At 33.7% G+C, this 10,066-nt stretch overlaps 2 protein-coding genes across 3 annotated transcripts; both read left to right on the plus strand.

Annotated features, from left to right (window-relative positions):
- The first annotated feature begins 1,499 nt into the window (after positions 1-1,499).
- On the plus strand, positions 1,500-5,030 carry LOC107764221 (3'-5' exonuclease). 2 transcript variants are annotated; one of them, XM_016582772.2, is made up of 6 exons: positions 1,500-1,825; positions 2,446-2,628; positions 3,619-3,749; positions 3,838-3,999; positions 4,462-4,572; positions 4,664-5,030. In XM_016582772.2, the coding sequence occupies exons 1-6, from the start codon at positions 1,531-1,533 to the stop codon at positions 4,703-4,705; spliced, it is 924 nt and encodes a 307-aa protein (XP_016438258.1). In that variant the 5' UTR covers positions 1,500-1,530; the 3' UTR covers positions 4,706-5,030. The 2 variants fall into 2 exon arrangements, with proteins under 2 accessions (XP_016438258.1, XP_016438259.1); XM_016582773.2 differs by having other exon boundaries at positions 1,503-1,825; positions 2,449-2,628.
- Positions 5,031-5,822: 792 nt separating this feature from the next.
- Positions 5,823-6,944, plus strand: LOC107764223 (putative F-box protein At3g16210). Its single transcript, XM_075218261.1, has 3 exons — positions 5,823-6,327; positions 6,470-6,552; positions 6,771-6,944. Exons 1-3 carry the CDS (start codon positions 5,823-5,825, stop codon positions 6,942-6,944), a joined length of 762 nt encoding a protein of 253 aa, XP_075074362.1.
- The last annotated feature ends 3,122 nt before the right edge of the window (positions 6,945-10,066 follow it).

Raw genomic sequence — 10,066 nt, forward strand, 5'->3', positions numbered from 1 at the left:
AAAGAAAGAAAAAGATAACTAAGATGGCTTTGATCTCCTTCTCGATTTCAAGGAGGTCAAATTCTTTTCTTGTCAAATTAATTCCTTTAGCCTTTTTCCTTTGCCTAAGCCTTACCTTTCAATTACCTATTGTCAAAGGAAGACTTCAAATTCTACCTTTACAAATTCCTCCACCAAATCTTATCAAAGCATGTAATAACGATAACGAATGTATTTCGTGGATTCAAACAGATAGATCTAAATCAGACCTCGAATCTCTTCAAAAAGCCGATTTAAAAACAATAGCATTTTTGGCACTCAAAAAAATTGAACAAGAAGCTACAAATGTGTCAATTACAGTGAGATTGAAACTTTTGAATAATAGCGCACAATTATCGTCCGATACACAACAAGCTTTAAGCGATTGCAACGACCATTTCATACCCGCGATAGAGTTAATTAATGACGCTGTTGATTCTACTGTTAATGGCGCGTTTAACGACGCGATTAAATACTATACAACTGCCATAACAGATTTTGAAGTTTGTTATCCTCGTCTTAAGGCAATGAGAACTGCTAATTCTGTTGATGTTGAAGATTATGTTGATAATCATATTGCAGAGGTTGCTAATGCACGTAATGCTTTAGTTAAATTTATTCATATTCCCTTAGATATTCTTAAAGTTGTTGCAGCTAGTACCCCACATTAAGTGATTTTTTTTTTAAAATTTAATATGTTAGTGATTCAATAATTGTTTATTGTCTCAAATGTAAGAGGTATGTCATATATAATTTGACATATAATAATAAATATATATTTTGTACTATAATATTGGTCTGAGATTATGAACTTGAATGGAGCAGATGATCAGTGAAGATTTATATAGTCGGCCTCAAATTACTCCAAATTGAAGCGTGTAGTATAATTATTGTTGTTATTGCTGTTGTTGTAAGAGTTAGAATAGTTTTTTTTCTCTTCTAGAGAGAAAGGTTATAATGTCTAATGTGTCAAAATTTTCCTCAAATAGTTATGGTACAATTTATTGATTATGCATATAGTGAACCTTTTTTATTTTTATAGTACTGAGTTATACTACTTGTAATGTTGTTTGTACTTTTTTCTGCTATCAATTACAAAACTTTAGTCAAATGTATTCTTTATATACTTTTTCGGTGTCTTTATAATTTCGAAATTACTTTCCAACTTATGAGCTGGAAATTTCCGATTACATTACGAGTAGAGTAAGTGCACAATAGTAACTACAGCAAATCCCAAGCTAATTAAGCTCGATTATATGAATCTTTAGCATCCAATTTTTCTCAATTTTGATCTATTTCATTCTAATGCACAAGAAAAAATATAGAAATTCTTAACACTAGAGTATAGGGTGTAAAGTGTATTTATATAGTTATATTGGGTGTAAATCAAATCATAACAAAACAATAAGGGAGGATAATGTAATTAATAAAAATAGAAATCAAAAAGCTTGAACATGCCCGCTATTTTAGCTGAAAAGAAAATTCTTATGTACTCTTTTTAGCAAAAGGAAAATGGAAACCCCCCCAATTTCTAGCGAATCAAACGATTGGGATCGACCTTTTACAGAAGAAGAACTCCATGAAATTGATGTCGCATTTCAATCAGCTACTAAAAGGCTTCAGAATTCCGAAGACTCATCTTCCGCCGGCGATGGCGACGAAAATCGCCGGAAAAGTCGCCGGAGATTGCCGGAATCGCTTTTTGTTTTTGACTTCCAAAATGAAGCTACTAATTCGATGTCGTCTTTGTCTCCTTGCACTAGAACTCGGTCTCAGTGTAGTTATTCCTTTCGTTCTTCTACTCAAGGTAACGGCTTTTCTCTTCTTTTTTTTTTCCTTTCATTGTAGTTAAATGTTTTTGAGGAGTAATTATTTTTGGTTGAAAATTAAAAAAAAATCATGTTGTAGTTTGAGTTAGTATAATTATAGTAGAATGTAATATGATATACACTGTCATTGTAAGATGTTGGATTTGCAAATATCGTTTGAGTGACCTAATAGTGTTAAATAATTTCTTAATATGACGGTGAATATAACTTAAACTCACGTAATATTAGTCGTAAGGAGTGGAAATAAAGTTATACTGCTTTATCCCAATTTATGTGGCACACCTTCATTTTTGCATGTCTAATAAAGAATGACATTTCTATATTTGGCGGCAATTTAGCTTTAAAAAAATCTATTTAACCCTTAATGAGATGATTTATAGCGAACTAATGTTAGTTCATTGTAGCACATTGTAAACAGTTTGGCATACGGTTATTGCTCCAAAGTTTACCTATCTTATTTTGATCTCATGGTGAAATTCTGTGAAAATTTAGGGAAAATTAATAATGTTTGTTAGTGTTGTATATTAAGATGGTTGCTAATTTTTGAATAAGGGTTTAATGTCCAAGTTTCCTTTTTTATTTTTTGTTTGTGATGTAGCAGCTAAGATAGTGATGCAATACCCGGAAATATCATTTAAAGGACGTGTTATATATAGCAGAACTACTAAAGAAGTGGAGAATTCTGCAGTAGAGCTTTTAAATTTTGTTGAGGAAAAGAAGAGGAAAGAAGGGCATGTTGCTCTTGGATTTGACATTGAATGGAGGCCCAGTTTTAGAAAAGGTCAGATCAATGTTAATAGTTTGACTTCAGTCTGAGCTTTGCAAACTTCAATGGGAATTCTTGAGTTCTATCAGTCTTTCAGTGTACTAGCTTTTGAATTCATTTATACTAAGCTTCATTTGAGTTGGCGTTAAATGGAATGTGTTATTTTTTTACTGTCGTGTGTAAGTTATAACTTGTGAATTTTTTTTTGAAGTACCATCCCTGCTGGTTCAAAAGATTATATAGTTTGTTATGACACCTGATGAATTTTGATAGTTCATCACGTGATTTTAAGGAAATTTACTTGATCTGTTGTTTTCTACAACGAGAACGGTAACTACTATGCTTCAATCAAAGCTAGTGGGAGCTGGATATATGAATCCTCAATATGCATGTCACTTTATCAATTGTCATCTGCTTAGAGGAATGAGAGTGGAGAATTTGATAGCTAAGATTCTTGGTTTCCAGGTTTACCATGAAAAGTACATCCAGAAAATGCTGATGACAAAGATGCTTTTAGAAAACAGACAATTCCTTGGACCTTAGTGATTGCACCTGCATCTTAAGTTGGATATCGACCAAGAATCCTATGTAGCTCATGGTGATTAGGAAGACTTATTTTCTCTCTATTTATTTCTGCCAAAATATTTGATTGAGATATTATTCTTTTTTTTATGCTCAAAAAGATTAATTATTGGATACTAAATACCGCCCTTCCCCAGACCCCACTAGTGGGATTTAACTGGGTCGTTGTTGTTGTTGTAAATACCGCCTTTACAGGTGATCTGTGCATCACTTATTCCCTATTTGGCTTCACTTCTTGTGTCTCATACTTTTTTTTACTTAAGCATACTCTTTAGTATAAGAAGGCACATATAACTCCTCATGACCTTTTGTTTCGGTTGTCACATACTAAATTAATTGGATTTTGTACTTCATTTCATTGTCTTTATTTGTGAAATTGCACCCTAGTATCGCTCATTACATAATAATAGGTGCTTTCTTCAGGCGTGGCACCTGGGAAGGCTGCTGTTATGCAGATATGTGGCGACAAGAGTAGTTGTTACGTTCTGCATATTATTCACTCCGGAATCCCTCAAACTCTGCAATCTCTTCTTGAGGATCCAACAGTTGTGAAGGTTGACACTTGTTCATTTTTCAGGAACATTTATCAAACAATAATAGGATATGTGTTTTTAACTTTTTAGTGTTCCAATTAATCAATAGGTGGGTGTGTGGATTGCAAATGATGCTTACAAAGTTTCCGTAGATCACAATGTATCTGTAAAGACTTTGGAAGATCTTTCTGAACTCGCCAACAAAAAGCTTGATGAAGAGCCCAAGAAGTGGAGTCTAGCATCACTAACTGAGAAGCTTCTTGCCAAGCAGGTTTTCTTTTGGTTTCTGTTTCAACGATATCTATTACTATGTTACTTTATTTTGTGTTTTTCCTTGCCGCCATTTAAGATCCTTGAACTGGGGGTTGGGAGGGCAGAGGGGGAAATGGGGATTGGTTTCTTGCTTTATTCCAGTTTGTAGGGCTGCTGAGCCTGTTTGTATCGATCGACTGAGTTTTACTTAGTTGACTTGTTAAAGTACGTGTGGTGAACTTCAACCTTGCAACTGTTTAGAAAAGAAACCAAATAGAAATGCTACATCATCAGCTGGACATATGTGCATATTTTGAGTGCAAGTCTTGCTGGGAAGACATTGTCTTGCTATATTAGGAGTAATTATTATATGCTGCTACTCCCTGTAGATCTTTCTAGTTTTCTTTTCTTCAATTTGAATTCTTTTTTTTTTTCTTGCAATTAAGTATGAGATTCAACAGAGATTTTCTTGTTCTTGCAGCTCCCCAAGCCACGTAAGATCAGGTTGGGAAATTGGGAGGCTAATGAGTTATCTAAGGAAAAACTACAATATGCTGCTACGGATGCCTTTGTTTCCTGGTACTTGTATCAGGTCAGCAGTAAAAATCATGGTTTAATCATCATATCATAATCTTTTTTTTCTTTCTCTGTTCCGTTGGTATAAATCTCTTTTTCCACCACAGGCACTGAAGAGCCTTCCGGAGATTGTTGATAATAAAACGTGAAGACTCGGGACCCTTGGCTGGAGAAGAATCTTGTTGCTAAGGTAGTTGAGAAGAAATGCAGCCTCAGCTTCATTTATCTAAAGTGCGGTCCAGTCGAGCTTTGTCCAAAGCACCATCCAATTCTACTAGGTAGGTAGATTCCATGTCTCACATTGTTGTGCTAGTCTTTGTTTCTGAATCACAATTGTAGAACCTCGCGATAATTTAAAGTGCTCCCGGTAATTCCGCTGTTGTAAAATAGATAGAAGCCATCTAAAAGATTATTGCAGTGTAATAAATTCTTGTTGAGATACACTTACTTTAAAACCAAATCCTGTTTTTAAATAAGTAATCTTTCTCTAGGTATCACCTTTGATGGCTTTACCGTTGTTATCTCTTCCCTTATGCCCCTTCGCCTTATATTCAGTCAAAGACGCAGGCCCTACGATGGCTTCATCGATGTCCTTGACCTTATGGCGTTAGAGCTCTTGTTTTGCCCAATTTTGTAAGCAATCAGTGTAGAAGAGTAGATCATCACCTGCCATGGTAGGAAGTTGGAGCATAAGCATCGTAAAACCCTTCACTTACTCACATGAAGTTTGAATACATTATATGTCATGTGTGATTGATATATTCATGATTATTTCGTTCTTCTATTGAATACTGAACCGTGCTTCTCTTAACCTTATTTAAGATACCAGTGCAATTTTTTCTTAACGCTTCATTTGTTAGTATTTTAGAATTATACTCGAAAGCAGTAGATAACTTGCATGAGGAAGTAAGGAACTTGGTTTATATGTTGGAATTGGTGGAAACTATTCAAGCAAATTGACAAGGTTGCGAAAGAAAATCAGCAAATGTTTCAGGTATGACAGAAGAAATATTGGCTCAATCGAATAAGAAAAAGGTAAAATTGAAATCCTATTCCCACTAGGAAAAGGCAAAAATAAGCGATATGACAGTTGGGTAAACGAATTAAAAAGTTTAGATGTTAAGAATCCTTCTTCTACCTAAAAAAGGAAAAAAAGCAGCGTTAATTGTTTGCTTGCTTCACTTATGTTAAACCCTATATCTAGGACACTAATTCTTTAGACCAAAACAAACAGTAGCTCAAACCCAAAATCTTTTAGCTGTTAGAATGCCTCATAACTTTCCCGATGATATCGTCGTCGATATACTGCTAAAGCTTCTTGTCAAATCACTTGGAAAGTTCAAACTTGTTTGCAAATCATGGCGTTCTCTAATTGAAGATCGTCAATTCATCAAACAACACCGTGACGGATGCCAAAGTGATATAAATTGTCACAGAATCTTATTGGCTTGCTGGTACAGGTCGTGTTACCTAGACTGCTACTCCATAGATGCTCCACTTCGACATGATTCTGTTGTCTCTCCTCTTGAGCTTCCATTTCAAGATATCAAAATTTTATGGGATGAATTATTTACGTGTGATTCTGTATTTGTGAATTCTTGCAATGGTTTATCTCTTCTATGCTTCTCTTCTGACATAATTGTTTTGTGGAACCCGACCATCAGAGAATCAAGAATAATCCCTAGTCCAATCCCTGATGCGAATTGGGGTAAGAGTTACTATAGTTTAGGCCATGTTTCTTCTTTCCAGGATTACGAAATAGTTAAGAGTTGTAAGAACAAGATCAGATGGCTATTATGTTCAAATATTTTCGACTAAAACTGACTCGTGGAAACTGATTGGCAAGTTACCTCGGTGCGATGGCTTTAGGGGAGAAATAGTTGTAGATGATGTATTTGTTTATTTGATCACAGTTGAGCATGACCACGAGATTATTCAATGTTTGGATTTGAAAAATGAAAAAATTGAAGAAATATTATATCCAGATGGGGCAGATGTATTAACTGTGGGAGAAAACATTTTGGCTATCTGTTCGACCTGTATTAATGAGATGCAAGATTGTAAAGTTTGGTACTGTATGGAAAAGAATGGAATGAGTAGCAAATGGAGTAAAATATGGGAGTAGCAATTACAAATCCTGTAGATTTCTGGGATGATATATGTTGGACCAACCCTTTGGCTTTTAGTAAGGATTTAGATGTATTGATTTTGCAGGATATAGATGATGAGTTTATATTCAACGTTTATGATTCAAAAAGACGAAAATTTGTAGAAGTTGAAGTTGATGGGCTTGAACAAGTTAAAGTTGGTCTGCATGAAGGCTACTATTACTCTAAATATGTTACACTAGCATATGTAGAGACTTTAATCTCTCCTAATGCCCTATAGGATTACAACTCAGTTTAATTTTTTCATTAATTCGAGTTAGCTATTCGTTCTTTATAATTTTTTTAATTCATTCGAGTTAGCTATTCCTTTTTACGGTCATGTTTGGTTCTGTTTTCGGGATGGAAGGGAATTTGAAGTTGGGTAGAATTAGAGCACAGATTTACTTCAAGTATATCACGACAATAAATCACAAAAATCCATCCATAAAGATGCTAATTAACAATCCATTCACGTCTTGTCTCAAACGCGTTTGCAAATCATGGCGTTCTCTAATTGAAGTTATGATGAATCCTCATATAGCCGATTCCACTTGCATAGTAGTTGGTATTGATTACCCATCTTCGTTTTCCAATAAATTAAATTTAGAAGAAAAACATATGCTGATTTTAAGAGGGAACTAAAAAAACTAAGTCAAAGGATAAATCAATCTTTCCTCCAATTTTACATCCATGTCTTGAATTACATGGTATTCCCTTTTTTTATTACAATCCAAAGAGCTGGTCTATCCATACGGAGGAGGAGGCAGGATTTGAAGTTTATGGGTTCGAGAATCTAATCTGGTTAAGTTAATGAGTTCTAAATTAATAAATTATATATATTCGATGAATTTCTACGACAAATATATGGTATGAATAAAATCTATTGGGTTTGTAGATCGTGTTCTAGCTCCGCGGATTGATTTCTATAAGCAAAGAACACAGGATACAAACAATTTATAAGTGATTGTGATATGTGTGAGGTTTTGATAGGAAAATACTTTTGGTCTTTCTTTCTTTTACAAAAAAGTCGAATGTGACTTTAGAAAAGAAATTAAAAAGAAAAAGGTGATAGCAACTGAAGGTATGAAAGTATTGACTTATTAATCCTTTGCATGTGGGTGGGCCTTTTGTTCACTTAAATTTGTTCACATTCCTCAATCACCCAATCAAACACCCCCCACCCCCCACCCAACAAAACACCAAAAAATATAGATTGAGATATTTAGTGCCCGTTTGGACATAAAATTTGATGGAAGATTTTTCCAAAAGAATTCACTTTTTTTCGAAATCATCGTTTGTTCATACAATTTTTAATTTTCACTTGAAAATGTATTTTGGAAATTTTCGAAAATTTGAAAAACTTTAAGTTGTTTTTCAAAATTTTCACTCACAAAACTTCAAAATAACCCAAACTGAAATATATGTCTAAACACAACTCTAAATTTCAAATGCCATTTTCACTTGAAAAAAATTTTCACCATTTTTTTCGAATTTTACAATTCTTATGTCCAAACGCCTACTTAATCACAACATCTCTCTCCCTTTTCCTTTTGTAAGTTGAACATATTTTCCTTTAAATTTTTTTCATTACATATGAGATTGGCAAAGCCTAGAGGAGAAGGATAATCAGAGTCGAACCCACATATATATAAGAGACTGTGGAACCAAAATTTTCACGAAAAAGAGTTAAAATATAAAAAAGGAAACGCATGAAGACATCAAGGAATTCAACATATAGTATAGGGAGAAATTAAAAAATAGCCAGATTTACAACTGGTCGATCAAAAATAGCCCAGTTTCAAAAGTAATCGAAATTAAGTCACTTTTCATGTAAAGATAAATCTGAGCGAAAATACTGTTCAAAACCCGAAAAATATGCCAGTATATTATGCTGGAGTTCCAGCATAAGTATACTTGAACTCCAGCATATTATACTAGAGTTCCAGAATAAGTATGCTGGAACTCCAGCATAATATGATGGAGTTCCAACATAAGTACACTAGAACTCCAGCATAATATACTGGAGTTCCAGCAAGTATACCGGTCCTCCAGTCTCAGCAAGTATATCGGTCCTCCAGTCTCAGCAAGTATACCGGTCCATCATAATATACTGGAGTTTGGAGCACCGGTGCTCCAGTCTCCAGTATATTATACTGGAGCCAGCAAAGTATATCGGTCCAGCATAATATGCTGTAGTTCATACACAGGTGCACCGAACTCCAGTATATTATGCTGGACCGGTCTATGTTGCAGCAAAATAGTGGCTATTTTTCATTGACTTGGTAAACGCTGACTATTTTTGAATGACCAGTCCGAAAACTGGCTATACCGTACTATTTTTACTATAATATATACATATGATGAAGCTAAAAGATTTAACATATAACATATAAAACATCCCATATTTATACAGGATTTGGACAATGATTGCACCTCAAGAGATATAATGAGGTAACCTACCTTGACGCAAGGATCAATGACTGATTCCACGACTCAAACTAGTGACCTATAGGTCAGATTGAGGCGACTTTACTGTTGCACTAAAGCCTCCTTCTAACTTGAAAATAATAAAAACGTAATAAGGAGTCCACAGTGAAATTTAGAGCAATTAGTGTTTTTAAGAAGAAATGTAAATTATATGTATTGTCGGTGTAAAACTTTTTTTTTTCATGTCACTCAAATAATTCTTTCAATATCTTAATTCGTTAACTTGGTATTGCTACTTGCCTACTTTTTCCCCAAAGGTTCCTATTTTGGGTGGTTAATGTAATTTCTTCTCTACAGAAGTTAATTCTAATCTCATTTTACCTGGGGCAAAGATTACTTTTAATCCACGGTCGAAATTATTTATATTCGATAACCGTAAAAATATATAAATTATATATATATATTTTTTATATATAATATACAGAAATGTATATGTATATATATTTATTTATTTCGACTATTATTTTAAAAACGGCTATATAGTGTTATATTCCCTCTTACCTATGGACATTACAACGGCTCTCCGGTCAATAAGTGTCTTGCTTCAGAAAATCAGAAATAGATTAAGTAATTTTTCTAAATTTACACACATTCTAATAACGATCTAAAAAGTATGAGTAAAGATAAAGAACAATTTAGTCAAATCATCCTCATAATTTTATTAATTAATTATTAATAAATGTGTCAAAATCTTAATAGGTACTTATTAGATCTAACTTGTCACATACCTATCCAACATGAATGAAAATAGTAAAACAAATACTATTTAAACTCAATTTGAAAGCTTTGTCAGATAGACATATAGTAGATTTTTTGTCCATTTAGTACGGCAATAGTTTTACACAAATTACTTTTCTGTTACTTACTTTTTTTTAA

The sequence above is a fragment of the Nicotiana tabacum genome, chromosome 7, assembly GCF_000715075.1.
Source record: "Nicotiana tabacum cultivar K326 chromosome 7, ASM71507v2, whole genome shotgun sequence".
Lineage (NCBI taxonomy): Eukaryota > Viridiplantae > Streptophyta > Magnoliopsida > Solanales > Solanaceae > Nicotiana > Nicotiana tabacum.

What these genes read in the sequence shown, in the direction of transcription:
- LOC107764223 (XM_075218261.1), top strand. Translation starts at nt 5,823, where the DNA reads ATGCCTCATAACTTTCCCGATGATATCGTCGTCGATATACTGCTAAAG. An exon ending in TTACGAAATAGTTAAGAGTT is followed by an intron (nt 6,328 to 6,469) that starts GTAAGAACAAGA and finishes ATTTGATCACAG; the next exon opens with TTGAGCATGACCACGAGATT. An exon ending in TATATCCAGATGGGGCAGAT is followed by an intron (nt 6,553 to 6,770) that starts GTATTAACTGTG and finishes TTGATTTTGCAG; the next exon opens with GATATAGATGATGAGTTTAT.
- LOC107764221 (XM_016582772.2), top strand. Translation starts at nt 1,531, where the DNA reads ATGGAAACCCCCCCAATTTCTAGCGAATCAAACGATTGGGATCGACCT. An exon ending in CTTTCGTTCTTCTACTCAAG is followed by an intron (nt 1,826 to 2,445) that starts GTAACGGCTTTT and finishes TTTGTGATGTAG; the next exon opens with CAGCTAAGATAGTGATGCAA. An exon ending in AGGATCCAACAGTTGTGAAG is followed by an intron (nt 3,750 to 3,837) that starts GTTGACACTTGT and finishes ATTAATCAATAG; the next exon opens with GTGGGTGTGTGGATTGCAAA.